The 18,339-nt window shown below is 57.4% G+C and overlaps 2 protein-coding genes across 7 annotated transcripts; one reads left to right on the forward strand and one right to left on the reverse strand.

Moving 5' to 3' along the window:
* Positions 1-4,996: 4,996 nt before the first annotated feature.
* On the forward strand, positions 4,997-8,392 carry LOC308231249 (kallikrein-14-like; the record flags this gene model as incomplete). Its single annotated transcript, XM_080636432.1, has 4 exons — positions 4,997-5,169; positions 5,477-5,730; positions 7,862-7,998; positions 8,240-8,392. 4 exons carry the CDS (start codon positions 4,997-4,999, stop codon positions 8,390-8,392), a joined length of 717 nt encoding a protein of 238 aa, XP_080492558.1.
* A 1,540-nt stretch (positions 8,393-9,932) lies between these two features.
* On the reverse strand, positions 9,933-17,723 carry LOC308231261 (synaptophysin-like protein 1). 6 transcript variants are annotated; one of them, XM_080636445.1, is made up of 6 exons: positions 17,276-17,723; positions 16,270-16,388; positions 14,896-15,106; positions 11,133-11,309; positions 10,901-11,047; positions 9,946-10,247 (listed from the first exon to the last, which is right to left on the reverse strand). In XM_080636445.1, the coding sequence occupies exons 1-6, from the start codon at positions 17,538-17,540 to the stop codon at positions 10,018-10,020; spliced, it is 1,149 nt and encodes a 382-aa protein (XP_080492571.1). In that variant the 5' UTR covers positions 17,541-17,723; the 3' UTR covers positions 9,946-10,017. The 6 variants fall into 6 exon arrangements, with proteins under 6 accessions (XP_080492574.1, XP_080492571.1, XP_080492573.1 ...); XM_080636447.1 differs by having other exon boundaries at positions 10,123-10,247; positions 14,896-15,235; positions 17,276-17,477; XM_080636446.1 differs by lacking the exon at positions 9,946-10,247 and having other exon boundaries at positions 10,835-11,047; positions 14,896-15,235; positions 17,276-17,477.
* Positions 17,724-18,339: the final 616 nt, after the last annotated feature.

The following is an 18,339-nucleotide window of genomic DNA, read 5'->3' on the forward strand; positions in this document are numbered from 1 at the left end:
GTCCCGGATCCCGCCGCCTCCTCCCCAAAGCCGCCGGGATCGAGGCTGGGTTGGAATGGGAGGGCCGGGGCTGGGGGGGGAGTCCGGACTCTATCGCGATATCCCAGCGTTCATCGCGACACCCACCCCATCCAGTCCAACTTCCCAGTGCCCATCACAGCCATGGCAACAGCCGCGGCCTTCTCCATCCCATCTGCTGCAGTCACCTCAGGGGTCTATCCCAACACCCATCCCAACACCCATCCCAACACCCATCCCAATGTCCATCGCATCCAATCCACCCCAACACCCATCCCGATACCCATCCCAATGTCCATCGCATCCAATCCACCCCAACACCCATCCCAACACCCATCCCAATGTCCATCGCATCCAATCCACCCCAACACCCATCCCAACACCCATCCCGATACCCATCGCATCCAATCCACCCCAACACCCATCCCGATACCCATCCCGATACCCATCGCATCCAATCCACCCCAACACCCATCCCGATACCCATCCCGATACCCATCGCATCCAATCCACCCCAACACCCATCCCAACACCCATCCCAATGTCCATCGCATCCAATCCACCCCAACACCCATCCCAACACCCATCCCGATACCCATCGCATCCAATCCACCCCAACACCCATCCCGATACCCATCCCGATACCCATCGCATCCAATCCACCCCAACACCCATCCCAACACCCATCCCAATGTCCATCGCATCCAATCCACCCCAACACCCATCCCAACACCCATCCCGATACCCATCGCATCCAATCCACCCCAACACCCATCCCAATGTCCATCACATCCAATCCACCCCAACACCCATCCCAACACCCATCCCGATACCCATCGCATCCAATCCACCCCAACACCCATCCCGATACCCATCACATCCAATCCACCCCAACACCCACCCCAACACCCATCCCGATACCCATCGCATCCAATCCACCCCAACACCCATCCCGATACCCATCCCAATGTCCATCCCAGCCATGGCAACCATCCCGTCTAACCCAACACCTATCCCAACATCCATCCCACATCCATCCCATCCATCTCAAGCTCCACCTCATCCATCCCAACCATTCCATCCACGACACCATCCATCCCACCCATCCCAACATCCATCCCATCCATCCCATCTACCCCAAGGTCTACCCAGCATCCATTCCAACGTCCATCCCACCATCCCATTGGCCATCCCAAGATCCATCCCGATGTCCATCCCATTGCCCATCTCTACACCCATCCCAACATCGCAGGGTGCACCCCATCATCCCGATGTCCATCCCCTCATCCCAGCTCCATGCCATGGTCCATCCCAACACCCATCCCATCATGCCATGGTCCATCCCAACACCCATCCCATCATGCCATGGTCCATCCCAACACCCATCCCATCATGCCATGGTCCATCCCTTGCTCCTCCCCCCGGGCGGAGCCATTGGCACAAAAGCCATTCCCAACAAGCTGGGACACGCCAGGACACGGCACGGACACGGCACGGACGCGGCACGGACACGGCAGGGATAGGAGGTGACGTGGGGGGGGCCATGGGGGTGGATAAAGGGAGGGATAAGGGTGGGATATGGGGAAGGGGAGAGGGGGAAAAGGAGGAAGGAACAAGGAAGGAAGGAGGAGGAAGAGGGAAGTGGTGTAAGGAGGAAGGAGGAAGGGATGGGGAGGAAGGAGGGGGGATGGAGGGGGAAGAAGATGGGATAAGGGGGATGGAGGGGGAAGAAGATGGGATGGAGGGGGATGGAGGGGGATGAAGATGGGATAAGGGGGATGGAGGGGGATGAAGATGGGATGGAGGGGGGATGGAGGGGGATGAAGATGGGATGGAGGGGGATGGAGGGGGATGAAGATGGGATGGAGGGGGATGGAGGGGGATGAAGATGGGATGGAGGGGGATGGAGGGGGATGAAGGAGGATGAAGATGGGATAAGGGGGATGAAGGGGGATGAAGATGGGATGGAGGGGGATGGAGATGGGATGGAGGGGGATGAAGATGGGATGGAGGGGGATGGAGGGGGATGAAGATGGGATGGAGGGGGATGGAGGGGGATGAAGGAGGATGAAGATGGGATAAGGGGGATGAAGGGGGATGAAGATGGGATGGAGGGGGATGAAGATGGGATGGAGGGGGATGGAGATGGGATGGAGGGGGATGAAGATGGGATAAGGGGGATGAAGGGGGATGAAGATGGGATGGAGGGGGATGGAGATGGGATGAAGGGGGATGGAGGGGGATGAAGATGGGATGGAGGGGGATGGAGATGGGATGAAGGGGGATGGAGGGGGATGAAGATGGGATGGAGGGGGATGAAGATGGGATAAGGGGGATGAAGGGGGATGAAGATGGGATGGAGGGGGATGGAGATGGGATGAAGGGGGATGGAGGGGGATGAAGATGGGATGGAGGGGGATGAAGATGGGATGGAGGGGGATGAAGATGGGATAAAGGGGGGTTGCTGGGAGACAGGGGCATGGGCAGGTCTCCATTCACCCTTCCCTGTGTCCACCCCAGGACCATGGAGCTGCTGCCACTGAGCCTGGTCCTGCTGCTGCTGGGTACCCATACCCCATACCCCATATCCCATACCCCATATCCCATATCCCATATCCCATACCCCATATCCCATACCCCATATCCCATACCCCATACCCCATACCCCATATCCCATACCCCATATCCCATATCCCATATCCCATACCCCATATCCCATACCCCATATCCCATATCCCATACCCCATACCCCATATCCCATATACCATACCCCATATCCCATACCCCATATCCCATATCCCATACCCCATACCCCATATCCCATATCCCATACCCCATATCCCATATCCCATACCCCATATCCCATACCCCGTACCCCATATCCCATACCCCATACCCCATATCCCATGTCCCATACCCCATATCCCATATCCCATACCCCATATCCCATACCCCGTACCCCATACCCCATACCCCATACCCCATACCCCATATCCCATACCCCATACCCCATACCCCATATCCCATACCCCATATCCCATATCCCATATCCCATACCCCATATCCCATACCCCATGTCCCATACCCCATATCCCATGTCCCATACCCCATATCCCATACCCCATATCCCATATCCCATACCCCATACCCCATAGCCCATATCCCATACCCCATATCCCATACCCCATATCCCATACCCCATATCCCATATCCCATACCCCATATCCCATATCCCATACCCCATATCCCATATCTCATACCCCATACCCCATATCCCATGTCCCATACTCCATATCCCATACCCCATGTCCCATACCCCATACCCCATACCCCATACCCCATATCCCATATCCCATACCCCATACCCCATATCCCATGTCCCATACTCCATATCCCATACCCCATACCCCATACCCCATACCCCATACCCCATACCCCATATCCCATATCCCATACCCCATATCCCATACCCCATACCCCATACCCCATATGCCATACCCCATATCCCATACCCCATACCCCATATCCCATACCCCATACCCCATATCCCATACCCCATACCCCATATCCCATACCCCATACCCCATATCCCATACCCCATACCCCATACCCCATATCCCATACCCCATACCCCATACCCCATATCCCATACCCCATATCCCATATCCCATATCCCATACCCCATACCCCATATCCCATACCCCATACCCCATACCCCATACCCCATATCCCATACCCCATATCCCGTATCCCATATCCCGTATCCCATACCCCATACCCCATATCCCATATCCCATATCCCATACCCCATATCCCATACCCCATATCCCATACCCCATATCCCATATCCCATACCCCATATCCCATATCCCATACCCCATACCCCATATCCCATACCCCATATCCCATACCCCATATCCCATATCCCATATCCCATATCCCATATCCCATACCCCATATCCCATATCCCATACCCCATACCCCATACCCCATATCCCATACCCCATATCCCATATCCCATACCCCATATCCCATATCCCATACCCCATACCCCATACCCCATACCCCATACCCCATATCCCATACCCCATATCCCATACCCCATATCCCATATCCCATACCCCATATCCCATATCCCATATCCCGTATCCCATACCCCATACCCCATATCCCATATCCCATATCCCATACCCCATATCCCATACCCCATATCCCATACCCCATATCCCATATCCCATACCCCATATCCCATATCCCATACCCCATACCCCATACCCCATATCCCATACCCCATATCCCATATCCCATATCCCATATCCCATACCCCATACCCCATACCCCATACCCCATACCCCATATCCCATACCCCATACCCCATATCCCATACCCCATACCCCATACCCCATACCCCATATCCCATACCCCATATCCCATACCCCATATCCCATACCCCATACCCCATATCCCATACCCCATATCCCATACCCCATATCCCATACCCCATACCCCATACCCCATACCCCATATCCCATACCCCATATCCCATACCCCATATCCCATATCCCATATCCCATACCCCATATCCCATACCCCATACCCCATATCCCATACCCCATATCCCATACCCCATACCCCATATCCCATACCCCATACCCCATATCCCATACCCCATACCCCATACCCCATATCCCATACCCCATATCCCATACCCCATATCCCATATCCCATATCCCATACCCTATATCCCATACCCCATACCCCATATCCCATACCCCATATCCCATACCCCATACCCCATACCCCATACCCCATATCCCATACCCCATATCCCATACCCCATATCCCATATCCCATATCCCATACCCCATATCCCATATCCCATACCCCATACCCCATATCCCATATCCCATATCCCATACCCTATATCCCATATCCCATACCCCATACCCCATATCCCATACCCCATATCCCATATCCCATGTCGCACATCCCAGGAGGAGCCAGCGGGCAGGATGAGGACCGGATCATCGGGGGGTACCCCTGTGTCCCCCATTCCCAGCCCTGGCAGGTCTACATCTACAGCCCCGTGCGCTGCGGAGGGATCCTCCTCAGGGACAACTGGGTCCTCTCAGCCGCCCATTGCAACAGCAGGTGGGGAGAGAGGGACCTGGGCCAGGGATACCTGGGCCAGGGATATGTGGTATGGGATATGGGGTATGGGATATGGGGTATGGGATATGGGGTATGGGGTATGGGATATGGGGTATGGGGTATGGGATATGGGGTATGGGATATGGGGTATGGGGTATGGGATATGGGATATGGGGTATGGGGTATGGGATATGGGATATGGGGTATGGGGTATGGGGTATGGGGTATGGGGTATGGGGTATGGGATATGGGATATGGGGTATGGGGTATGGGGGTAGCCCCACATCCCCTACCCACGGCCCCCCAGGGGTATCCGCCTCCGCCTGGGCGAGAACGACCTGCAGCAGGCGGAGGGCACGGAGCAGAACCGCCTGGTGGCCAAGGCCATTGCGCACCCGGCCTTCAACCCCACCACGCTGGACAACGACCTCCTGCTCCTCAAGCTCGACCGCCCCGCGGCGCTGAGCCGCGCCGTGCGGCCCCTGGGCCTGCCCCGCGCCTGCGCGCCCCCCGGCACCACCTGCCTCGTCTCGGGCTGGGGCACCGTCACCAGCCCCCAGGGTGAGCCGGGAAGTCAATGGGGACCCATAGGGAACCTGGAGTAAACCCGTAGTAAACCCATAGTAACCTATAGCAGAGGTACAGTGAGGCCCCCCCAGTGCCACCTGCCTGGTTTTGGGGTTGGGAACCGTCACCAGCCCCCCAGGGTAAGCCAGGAAGTCAATGGGGACCCATAGGGAACCTGTAGTAAACCCATAGTAAACCCATAGTAAACCCATAGTAACCTATAGCAGAGGTACAGTGAGGCCCCCCCAGTGCCACCTGCCTGGTTTTGGGGTTGGGAACCGTCACCAGCCCCCCAGGGTGAGCCGGGAAGTCAATGGGGACCCATAGGGAACCTGGAGTAAACCCATAGTAAACCCATAGTAACCTATAGCAGAGGTACAGTGAGGCCCCCCCAGTGCCACCTCCCTGGTTTTGGGGTTGGGAACCGTCACCAGCCCCTCAGGGTGAGCCGGGAAGTCAATGGGGACCCATAGGGAACCCGGAGTAAACCCATAGTAAACCCATAGTAACCTATAGCAGAGGTACAGTGAGGCCCCCCCAGTGCCACCTGCCTGGTTTTGGGGTTGGGAACCGTCACCAGCCCCCCAGGGTGAGCTGGGAAGTCAATGGGGACCCATAGGGAACCTGGAGTAAACCCGGAGTAAACCCATAGTAAACCCATAGTAACCTATAGCAGAGGTACAGTGAGGCCCTCCCAGTGCCACCTGCCTGGTTTTGGGGTTGGGAACCGTCACCAGCCCCCCAGGGTAAGCCAGGAAGTCAATGGGGACCCATAGGGAACCCGGAGTAAACCCATAGTAAACCCATAGTAACCTATAGCAGAGGTACAGTGAGGCCCTCCCAGTGCCACCTCCCTGGTTTTGGGGTTGGGAACCATCACCAGCCCCCAGGGTGAGCTGGGAAGTCAATGGGGACCCATAGGGAACCTGGAGTAACCCCCACCCGCCACCATCGGCCTTGTTTGGGGGCTGGGGAACCATCGCCACCCCTTACAAGTAGCCTGTAGGTGGTGGCCGACCTACCAGCAACCCCCCCATAACCTCCCGCTGGCCTAGGAGCAACACCAAGCCTCAGATCAAGCCATGAGCAACCCATGAGCAACCCACGAGTAACCCATGAGCAACCCATGAGCAACCCATGAGTAACCCATGAGCAACCCATGAGCAACCCACGAGTAACCCATGAGCAACCCATGAGCAACCCATGAGCAACCCACAAGTAACCCATGAGCAACCCATGAGCAACCCACGAGTAACCCATGAGCAACCCATGAGCAACCCATGAGTAACCCATGAGTAACCCATGAGTAACCCATGAGCAACCCATGAGTAACCCATGAGCAACCCATGAGCAACCCATGAGTAACCCATGAGTAACCCACGAGTAACCCATGAGCAACCCATGAGCAACCCATGAGTAACCCATGAGTAACCCATGAGCAACCCATGAGTAACCCACGAGCAACCCATGAGTAACCCATGAGCAACCCATGAGGAACCCATGAGCAACCCATGAGTAACCCATGAGCAACCCATGAGCAACCCACGAGTAACCCATGAGCAACCCACGAGCAACCCATGAGCAACCCATGAGCAACCCATGAGCAACCCATGAGTAACCCATGAGCAACCCATGAGCAACCCATAAGTAACCCATGAGCAACCCATGAGTAACCCATGAGTAACCCATGAGCAACCCATGAGCAACCCATGAGCAACCCATGAGCAACCCATGAGCAACCCATGAGTAACCCATGAGTAACCCATGAGCAACCCATGAGCAACCCATGAGTAACCCATGAGCAACCCATGAGCAACCCATGAGCAACCCATGAGCAACCCATGAGTAACCCATGAGCAACCCATGAGCAACCCATGAGCAACCCATGAGCAACCCATGAGTAACCCATGAGTAACCCATGAGCAACCCATGAGCAACCCATGAGTAACCCATGAGTAACCCATGAGCAACCCATGAGCAACCCATGAGTAACCCATGAGTAACCCATGAGCAACCCATGAGTAACCCATGAGTAACCTCACAGTAGACCCCAGAACACCCCAGGAGCCCCCCGAGGGTGTCCCCGACCCCCCCTGACCCCCCCCCCCCCCCCCCATGCCCACAGTGACCCTGCCCCGGCACCTGATCTGCGCCTACGTGGACATCCTGCCCGACGCCGCCTGCCGCCGGGCCTACCCGCAGCGCGTGACTCCCAACATGCTTTGCGCCGGGGTGCGCAACCAGCGCATCGACTCCTGCCAGGTACCTGGGGGGGGACACCCCCCTTCCCCCCCCCCCCCCCCCAAAAGCATCCAACCCCAAATCCTCACCTCAACCCCCCCCCCAACTCAACCTCTTCACCCCAAGCCACCATGGTGGGCCCCCATCCCCATGTGGCCCTCAACCCAAGGACCTTCTTCTCCACCAATGGGTCACGCAGAAGCATCCCTGATCCCAAACTTGGGGTGTCTCCCATCTAACTCTGGGATGTCCCCCCCCATAGGGTGACTCTGGGGGGCCCCTGTCCTGCAATGGGACCCTCCAGGGCATCGTGTCCTGGGGGCTGCAGACCTGTGCCCTGCCCGGGCGCCCCGGGGTCTACACCCGCGTCTGCAACTACGTGGGATGGATCGAGAACACCATGAACCGCAACTAGGACACGCCAAGGACACGCTAAGTACATGGGACAGGAGCTGGAGCGCTCTAGAGCACAACTACATGGAGCTGGGCCACCAGAGACTATGGGTAGGGACATAAGGACATGGATAAGGATCATCATGGGCACTATGGACTATGGGTAGGGACATAAGGACAGGGATAAGGATCATCATGGGCACTATGGACTATGGGTAGGGACATAAGGACAGGGATAAGGATCATCATGGGCACTATGGACTATGGGTAGGGACATAAGGACAGGGATAAGGATCATCATGGGCACTATGGACTATGGGTAGGGACATAAGGACAGGGATAAGGATCATCATGGGCACTATGGACTATGGGTAGGGACATAAGGACATGGATAAGGACCATCATGGGCACTATGGACTATGGGTAGGGACATAAGGACATGGATAAGGACCCTCATGGGCACTATGGACTATGGGTAGGGACATAAGGACATGGATAAGGATCATCATGGGCACCATGGACTATGGGTAGGGACATAAGGACATGGATAAGGATCATCATGGGCACTATGGACTATGGGTAGGGACATAAGGACATGGATAAGGATCATCATGGGCACTATGGACTATGGGTAGGGACATAAGGACATGGATAAGGATCATCATGGGCACTATGGACTATGGGTAGGGACATAAGGACAGGGATAAGGATCATCATGGGCACTATGGACTATGGGTAGGGACACAAGAACATGGATAAGGATCATCATGGGCACTATGGATTATGGGTAGGGACATAAGGACATGGATAAGGACCATCATGGGCACTATGGACTATGGGTAGGGACATAAGGACATGGATAAGGACCATCATGGGCACTATGGACTATGGGTAGGGACACAAGGACATGGATAAGGATCATCATGGGCACTATGGATTATGGGTAGGGACATAAGGACATGGATAAGGACCATCATGGGCACCATGGACTATGGGTAGGGACATAAGGACATGGATAAGGATCATCATGGGCACTATGGATTATGGGTAGGGACATAAGGACATGGATAAGGACCATCATGGGCACTATGGACTATGGGTAGGGACACAAGGACATGGATAAGGATCATCATGGGCACTATGGACTATGGGTAGGGACATAAGGACATGGATAAGGATCATCATGGGCACTATGGACTACGAGTGAAGACATAAGGACATGGATAAGGACCATCATGGGCACTATGGACTATGGGTAGGGACATAAGGACAGGGATAAGGATCATCATGGGCACTATGGACTATGGGTAGGGACATAAGGACAGGGATAAGGATCATCATGGGCACTATGGACTATGGGTAGGGACACAAGGACAGGGATAAGGATCATCATGGGCACTATGGACTATGGGTAGGGACATAAGGACAGGGATAAGGATCATCATGGGCACTATGGATTATGGGTAGGGACACAAGGACATGGATAAGGATCATCATGGGCACTATGGACTACGAGTGAAGACATAAGGACATGGTCATCCTAAGCCACCACTGACCACAACTACGGCCATCCATGGACATGGGCCACTATGGACTATGACTAGGAACATAAACACATGGATAAGGACCACCAGGGACCACTATGGACTATGAGTAAGGACATAAGGACATGGATCTGGACCATCCCGGGCCACCATTGACCACAACTAGGACCATACATGGAGCTGGGCCACCACAGACTATGAGTAGGGCCACAAGGACACAGACCTGGGTCACCGTAGACCACCATGGAGCACCGCAGGCCACTACGGACCACAAGGAGGGACACAAGGACATAGCCCTGGAGCACCACGGAGCTGGACCACCAAGGACCACATCTATTGGGCCACCCCAACGCCGGTGTGGAGGACATGGCCATGGCGGGGACACAACAGAGGGGGGAGGACCAATAAAGCAGGAGCAAAGCCAACGTTGAGCCCATCTCCATGGCCCCTCCCAGCACCCCCAGGCATGGTCCTGGGGGGCCCGAACCCCCCTAAGATGCATCTTGATGGGCTTCTCCATTGAAGTCTTTATTGAAGGCGGGAGATGGGGACAGGGCCCCCCTGGAGGGGACATCAAGGGGGTGGCTGGAGATGACCTCAAGTGGTGGCCACCTCCAACAGGAGGAGGAGAAAGGGAGGAGGAGTGTGATGGTGGAGGACCAAGATGGCCGGATGGCCACCGCCAAGTCTCCACCTGATTGGCCAACCCCCTCTTCCTCCCGCCCACGTGACCTCCATTGAGCTCCCCCCAACCAATGAGACGAGGCCACAGCTCAAGCTGCACCGATCCTGAGCGAGCCCACGTGCAACGGGCCCGACCAGGGCCACGTTTGGTCGGGCGAAGCCTTGGAGAAGCCGCCTGAGATGTGGTGGAACCCATAACCCACGTCCTCACCTCCCCTGCTTCCAGCTCCTCCCCTTGGGACCAGAAGGTTCCTTCCCCCCCCCCCCACCCCCAAAGCAGCTCCAAAGGGCCCCCCATTGACCTGCAGCTGCAGGAGGTGGTGGTGGCCGCGGGGTGGAGGTTACATGGTGCTGGGGGTGCTGGGTGCTGGGGGGGGGTGCAAATTGGTCTCCTTGAAGACGAACCAGGAGCTGCCGAGCCAAAGGATGAGGTTGAGGAAGCCGAAGACCTGGAAGGGAGGGAGGGGATGGAGGCGAAGCTCCTCGAGAAGGACCCCAAGAGGGTCCCCGTTGTGCCCCCATGGCAGCACCCACCACGGAGACGTTGAGGGTGCCCATGGCGGTGGCGGTGCCGCGGCTGCAGGTCACGGCCGGGGGGTGGCAGTGGGGCAGAGGAGCCGCCACCGAGGCCTTGATGTCCGCCAGCGCCTTGGCCCAAGCTGAGGAGGCCACCAGCCACAGGAAGGAGAAGGCAGCGGTGGCCAGGAAGTCCTACGGGAGACATGGGAGAGGTCAGGAGGCGGGAGCGGACACAGGGATGGGCACCAAATCCCATGGGATACAGGGGGGGGAAGAGGAGGGACGTGGTGGACACCAAGCGCGACGGAGCGCGGGGGTCCACAGGACCATGGTGCTGGACCCCCAAGCATGGTGGGAGCCCAAAAGCAAGGAGGGCCAAGCCTTACCCTGTGTCCTGTCCATGGCAGCAGAGGGAGGGAAGGTCAAAGGAGGGTTACGGCCCAGCCCCCATGTCCCACCTCCATGTCCCACCTCCATGTCCCACCTCCATGCCCCACCTCCATGCCCCACCTCCATGTCCCACCTCCATGTCCCACCTCCATGTCCCACCTCCATGTCCCACCTCCATGCCCCACCTCCATGTCCCACCTCCATGTCCCACCTCCATGTCCCACCCCACCAAGGGAGCAGTGGGGGAGCTCAGGGCTACGGAGCTGGGGGGCAAGGAGGTGGATGGTGATTGGATGGCTGGTGGTTGGATGGGGGATGAGGTGATGGAGGACACGATGGATGGTGATTGGATGGGTGGGTGATGGTTGGATGGGGGTTGGATGAGGGATAAGATGATGGAGGACACGGCAGATGGTGATTGGTTGGCTGGGTGATGGATGGATGATGGTTGGATGATGGTTGGTTGGGGGATGAGATGATGGAGGTCATGGCAGATGGTGATTGGTTGGCTGGGTGATGGATGGATGATGGTTGGATGATGGTTGGTTGGGGGATGAGATGATGGAGGACATGGCAGATGGTGATTGGTTGGCTGGGTGATGGATGGATGATGGTTGGATGATGGTTGGTTGGGGGATGAGATGATGGAGGACATGGCAGATGGTGATTGGTTGGATGGATGAAGCTTGGATGATGGTTGGATGAGGGATGAGACGATGGAGGACACGATGGATGGTGATTGGATGACGTGGGATGTTAGTAGAAAGTGACTGAATAGATAGATGGTGGTTGGATGAAGGTGGGATGAGGCTGGATGGCGATTGGTTGGATGGATGATGGATGGATGGTGATTGGATGGGGGATGAGACGATGGAGGACATGGCACATGGTGATTGGATGATGTGGGACGTTAGCAGAAGCTGATGGAATGGATGGATGGGGGTTGGATGATGACGGGATGAGGCTGGATGGTGATTGGTGGGATGGGTGCTGGTTGGATGATGACGGGATGATGCTGGATGGTGATTGGTGGGATGGGTGCTGGTTGGATGATGACGGGATGATGCTGGATGGTGATTGGTGGGATGGGTGCTGGTTGGATGATGACGGGATGAGGCTGGATGGTGATTGGTGGGATGGGTGCTGGTTGGATGATGACGGGATGAGGCTGGATGGTGATTGGTGGGATGGGTGCTGGTTGGATGAAGGCGGGATGATGCTGGATGGTGATTGGTGGGATGGGTGCTGGTTGGATGATGACGGGATGAGGTTGGATGGTGATTGGTGGGATGGGTGCTGGTTGGATGATGACGGGATGATGCTGGATGGTGATTGGTGGGATGGGTGCTGGTTGGATGATGACGGGATGAGGCTGGATGGTGATTGGTGGGATGGGTGCTGGTTGGATGATGACGGGATGATGCTGGATGGTGATTGGTGGGATGGGTGCTGGTTGGATGATGACGGGATGAGGCTGGATGGTGATTGGTGGGATGGGTGCTGGTTGGATGATGACGGGATGAGGCTGGATGGTGATTGGTTGGATGGGTGCTGGTTGGATGATGACGGGATGATGCTGGATGGTGATTGGTGGGATGGGTGCTGGTTGGATGATGACGGGATGAGGCTGGATGGTGATTGGTGGGATGGGTGCTGGTTGGATGATGACGGGATGAGGCTGGATGGTGATTGGTGGGATGGGTGCTGGTTGGATGATGATGGGATGAGGCTGGATGGTGATTGGTGGGATGGGTGCTGGTTGGATGAAGGCGGGATGATGCTGGATGGTGATTGGTGGGATGGGTGCTGGTTGGATGAAGGCGGGATGATGCTGGATGGTGATTGGTGGGATGGGTGCTGGTTGGATGATGACGGGATGAGGCTGGATGGTGATTGGTTGGATGGGTGCTGGTTGGATGATGACGGGATGAGGCTGGATGGTGATTGGTTGGATGGGTGCTGGTTGGATGATGACGGGATGAGGCTGGATGGTGATTGGTGGGATGGGTGCTGGTTGGATGATGACGGGATGAGGCTGGATGGTGATTGGTGGGATGGGTGCTGGTTGGATGATGACGGGATGAGGCTGGATGGTGATTGGTGGGATGGGTGCTGGTTGGATGATGACGGGATGAGGCTGGATGGTGATTGGTGGGATGGGTGCTGGTTGGATGATGACGGGATGAGGCTGGATGGTGATTGGTTGGATGGGTACTGGTTGGATGATGATGGGATGAGGCTGGATGGTGATTGGTGGGATGGGTGCTGGTTGGATGATGACGGGATGAGGCTGGATGGTGATTGGTTGGATGGGTGCTGGTTGGATGATGACGGGATGAGGCTGGATGGTGATTGGTGGGATGGGTGCTGGTTGGATGATGACGGGATGAGGCTGGATGGTGATTGGTTGGATGGGTGCTGGTTGGATGATGACGGGATGAGGCTGGATGGTGATTGGTGGGATGGGTGCTGGTTGGATGATGACGGGATGAGGCTGGATGGTGATTGGTGGGATGGGTGCTGGTTGGATGATGATGGGATGAGGCTGGATGGTGATTGGTTGGATGGGTGCTGGTTGGATGATGACGGGATGAGGCTGGATGGTGATTGGTGGGATGGGTGCTGGTTGGATGATGACGGGATGAGGCTGGATGGTGATTGGTGGGATGGGTGCTGGTTGGATGATGACGGGATGAGGCTGGATGGTGATTGGTGGGATGGGTGCTGGTTGGATGATGACGGGATGAGGCTGGATGGTGATTGGTGGGATGGGTGCTGGTTGGATGATGACGGGATGAGGCTGGATGGTGATTGGTGGGATGGGTGCTGGTTGGATGATGACGGGATGAGGCTGGATGGTGATTGGTGGGATGGGTGCTCGTTGGATGATGACGGGATGAGGCTGGATGGTGATTGGTGGGATGGGTGCTGGTTGGATGATGACGGGCCGCGCTCGGATGGTGATTGGTGGGATGGGTGCTGGTTGGATGATGACGGGATGAGGCTGGATGGTGATTGGTGGGATGGGTGCTGGTTGGATGATGACGGGATGAGGCTGGATGGTGATTGGTGGGATGGGTGCTGGTTGGATGATGACGGGATGAGGCTGGATGGTGATTGGTGGGATGGGTGCTGGTTGGATGATGACGGGATGATGCTGGATGGTGATTGGTTGGATGGGTGCTGGTTGGATGATGACGGGATGAGGCTGGATGGTGATTGGTTGGATGGGTGCTGGTTGGATGATGACGGGATGATGCTGGATGGTGATTGGTGGGATGGGTGCTGGTTGGATGATGACGGGCCGCGCTCGGATGGTGGTTGGGTGTCACTGGCTGGCCGAAGCCCCCCCCCGGGCTTGCCCCCCCTGCCCGCGCACAGGACTCACGGCCAGGGGCAGCCTCCCGCCGGCGCCGCGGTAGAGGTGCAGGTAGCCCAGGTAGAGCAGCAGGGCGCCCAGGCTGTACAGGAAGGAGAAGACGGCCACGACCACGAAGAACTGGGCCGAGGAGGAGAAGTCCCCGACGAGGTGGACGTCGGCCGCCCACGTCCGGTTGCACAGCGTGGTCAGGGAGGGCGTGAAGGTGGCCAGGTTCATCCTAGGGCGGCCGAAAGGGCCCCGTGGAGCTCCCCATGGGCCAAGCCCAAGCGCTTGAGGGAGCTCCGTGGGGCGAGGCGGGGCTGGCGGCGACTCCTGCCCCACGGCCCGCGGGGAGGGAAGGGGGGAGCTGGGAACGGAGGCGGGGATGGAGACAGGGAACAAGGTGGGAATGGGGAATGGGAGTGGGAATGGGGATGGGATCATGGTGGGAAGGGGGAATGGGATCAAGGTGGGAAGGGGGATGGGATCAAGGTGGGAATGGGGATGGGATCAAGGTGGGAATGGGGAATGGAAGTGGGAATGGGGATGGGATCAAGGTGGGAATGGGGATGGGATCAAGGTGGGAATGGGGAATGGAAGTGGGAATGGGGATGGGAACAAGGTGGGAATGGGGAATGGGATCAAGGTGGGAAGGGGGAATGGGAGTGGGAATGGGGATGGGAACAAGGTGGGAATGGGGATGGGATCAAGGTGGGAAGGGGCATGGGATCAAGGTGGGAATGGGGATGGGATAAAGGTGGGAATGGGGATGGGATCAAGGTGGGAATGGGGAATGGAAGTGGGAATGGGGATGGGATCAAGGTGGGAATGGGGAATGGGATCAAGGTGGGAAGGGGGAATGGGAGTGGGAATGGGGATGGGAACAAGGTGGGAATGGGGATGGGATCAAGGTGAGAATGGGGATGGGATCAAGGTGGGAATGGGGATGGGATCAAGGTGGGAAGGGGGAATGGGAGTGGGAATGGGGATGGGATCAAGGTGGGAATGGGGAATGGAAGTGGGAATGGGGATGGGATCAAGGTGGGAATGGGGATGGGATCAAGGTGGGAATGGGGATGGGATCAAGGTGGGAAGGGGGATGGGATCAAGGTGGGAAGGGGGAATGGGAGTGGGAATGGGGATGGGATCAAGGTGGGAATGGGGAATGGGAGTGGGAATGGGGATGGGAACAAGGTGGGAATGGGGATGGGATCAAGGTGGGAAGGGGGAATGGGAGTGGGAATGGGGATGGGATCAAGGTGGGAATGGGGAATGGGAGTGGGAATGGGGATGGGATCAAGGTGGGAATGGGGAATGGAAACGGGGAATGGAAGGGGGATGGGGTGGATGCTCCGCCCCCTCCCTCCCCGCAGCCAATCAGAGCGGGGGGCGTGGCCTCACCGGAAGGGGTAGGCGAAGGGGGCGCTGACGGAGGCGTTGGGGCTCCCGGCGCAGCTCAGGTGGAAGCCGACGGAGCCCCGGAAGCCCCCGAGGGTGGCGAAGGCGAAGACGGAGAAAAACTGCGGGAAAAGGGGGGAAAAAGTGGGAATTCCGGCCCCAAATCCCGCCTGGAATGGGCTTCCCACGGAGAAAAAAGGGGAAATGGGACAAAAATGGGGCTTTTGGGGGTGAAAATGGGTCAGAAAGTGACATTTTGGGGAATCTGCGGGCGGGATTTGGGGTTTTTAGGTGGGGTTGATGGGGGAAAAAGGGAATTTGGGTAAAACCGAGGGGGGAAACGGGTCAAAAAAGTGGGATTTGGGGGTTTTAAATGGGAATTGACGGGGAAAAAATGGGATTTTGGGAAAAGAAACCACGGGAAATGGGTAAAAAAAGTGGAATTCCGTGAATGCAGGGGCGACATTTTGGGTTTGTAAAGGGGGATTGACGCTAAACCCGGGAATTCCGGTGCCTAAAACCCCCGAGGAGTGCCTGGAGCCGCCACAAACGCCCTGGAATCGGGAACCGGGGGGGAAAACCGAGGCAGGAAAAGGCTCCAGAGGTGCACGCTGCGGCTGGAATTCTGGCATTCCCCATTGGAAACGCTGGAAAAACGGGAATTCGCCCCCCCCAGGGCCCCCCTGCCCGTCTGAGGCCCTCGCAGTCCATCCCCATCCCATCCCCATCCCATCCCCATCCCATCCCCATCCCCATTCCCGTTCCCATCCCCATTCCCGTTCCCATTCCCGTTCCCATCCCCATCCCCATTCCCGTTCCCATCCCCATTCCCGTTCCCATCCCCGTTCCCATCCCCATTCCCGTTCCCATCCCCATCCCCATTCCCGTTCCCATCCCCATTCCCGTTCCCATCCCCATCCCCATTCCCATCCCCATCCCCATTCCCGTTCCCATCCCCATCCCCATTCCCGTTCCCATCCCCATCCGGTCGCCCCCGGTCCCCGCTCACCCCCTGCAGGGCCCGGATCAGCCCCAGCGGCTCTCGGGCCGGGCCCAGGTCCCACCGCGGAGCCGCCATCTTCCCCGCGCCGCCTCGGAAGTGACGTCAGCGCGGCGAGAACGCACGGGGCGGAGCAAGCCCCGCCCCCCCCGCTCCGCACACCGAGGCTCATTTGCATGCGCGACCACGCCCCATCGACCCGCGAGGTCTCATTTGCATACCCGGCCACGCCCCCTCCAATAGACACGCCTCCCGCCGCCGCGCTCATTTGCATCGACCAATCCTTTCGAGCGCTGTTTATTGACGTCACTCGCACAGGCCCGCCCACCACGCGCGCCTTATGACATCACACACAGAGAAGCCAATCAGCAGCAAGGAGCAGCGTGGCTCCGCCCACCCCACGGTAAGGCCACGCCTACTCCCGCACTGGGTCCTAACGCACCCCCCCGCAACGTGGGGCCCTCAAACACCCCAGAGCTGCCCCCCAAGTGCCTCCAGCTGCCCCATAACTGCCCCAATGACCCCATAACTGCCCCACAACTGCCCCACAACTGCCTCCAGCTGCCCCAATGACCCCATAACTGCCCCCCAAGTGCCTCCAGCTGCCCCATAACTGCCCCAATGACCCCATAACTGCCCCAATGACCCCATAACTGCCCCACAACTGCCTCCAGCTGCCCCAATGACCCCATAACTGCCCCCCAAGTGCCTCCAGCTGCCCCGTAACTGCCCCCAATGACCCCATAACTGCCCCACAAGTGCCTCCAGCTGCCCCATAACTGCCCCAATGACCCCATAACTGCCCCACAACTGCCTCCAGCTGCCCCAATGACCCCATAACTGCCCCCCAAGTGCCTCCAGCTGCCCCACAACTGCCCCAATGACCCCATAACTGCCCCACAACTGCCTCCAGCTGCCCCAATGACCCCATAACTGCCCCCCAAGTGCCTCCAGCTGCCCCGTAACTGCCCCCAATGACCCCATAACTGCCCCACAACTGCCTCCAGCTGCCCCAATGACCCCATAACTGCCCCCCAAGTGCCTCCAGCTGCCCCACAACTGCCCCAATGACC

Source organism: Psittacula echo, assembly GCF_963264785.1.
Source record: "Psittacula echo genome assembly, chromosome: 33".
Lineage (NCBI taxonomy): Eukaryota > Metazoa > Chordata > Aves > Psittaciformes > Psittacidae > Psittacula > Psittacula echo.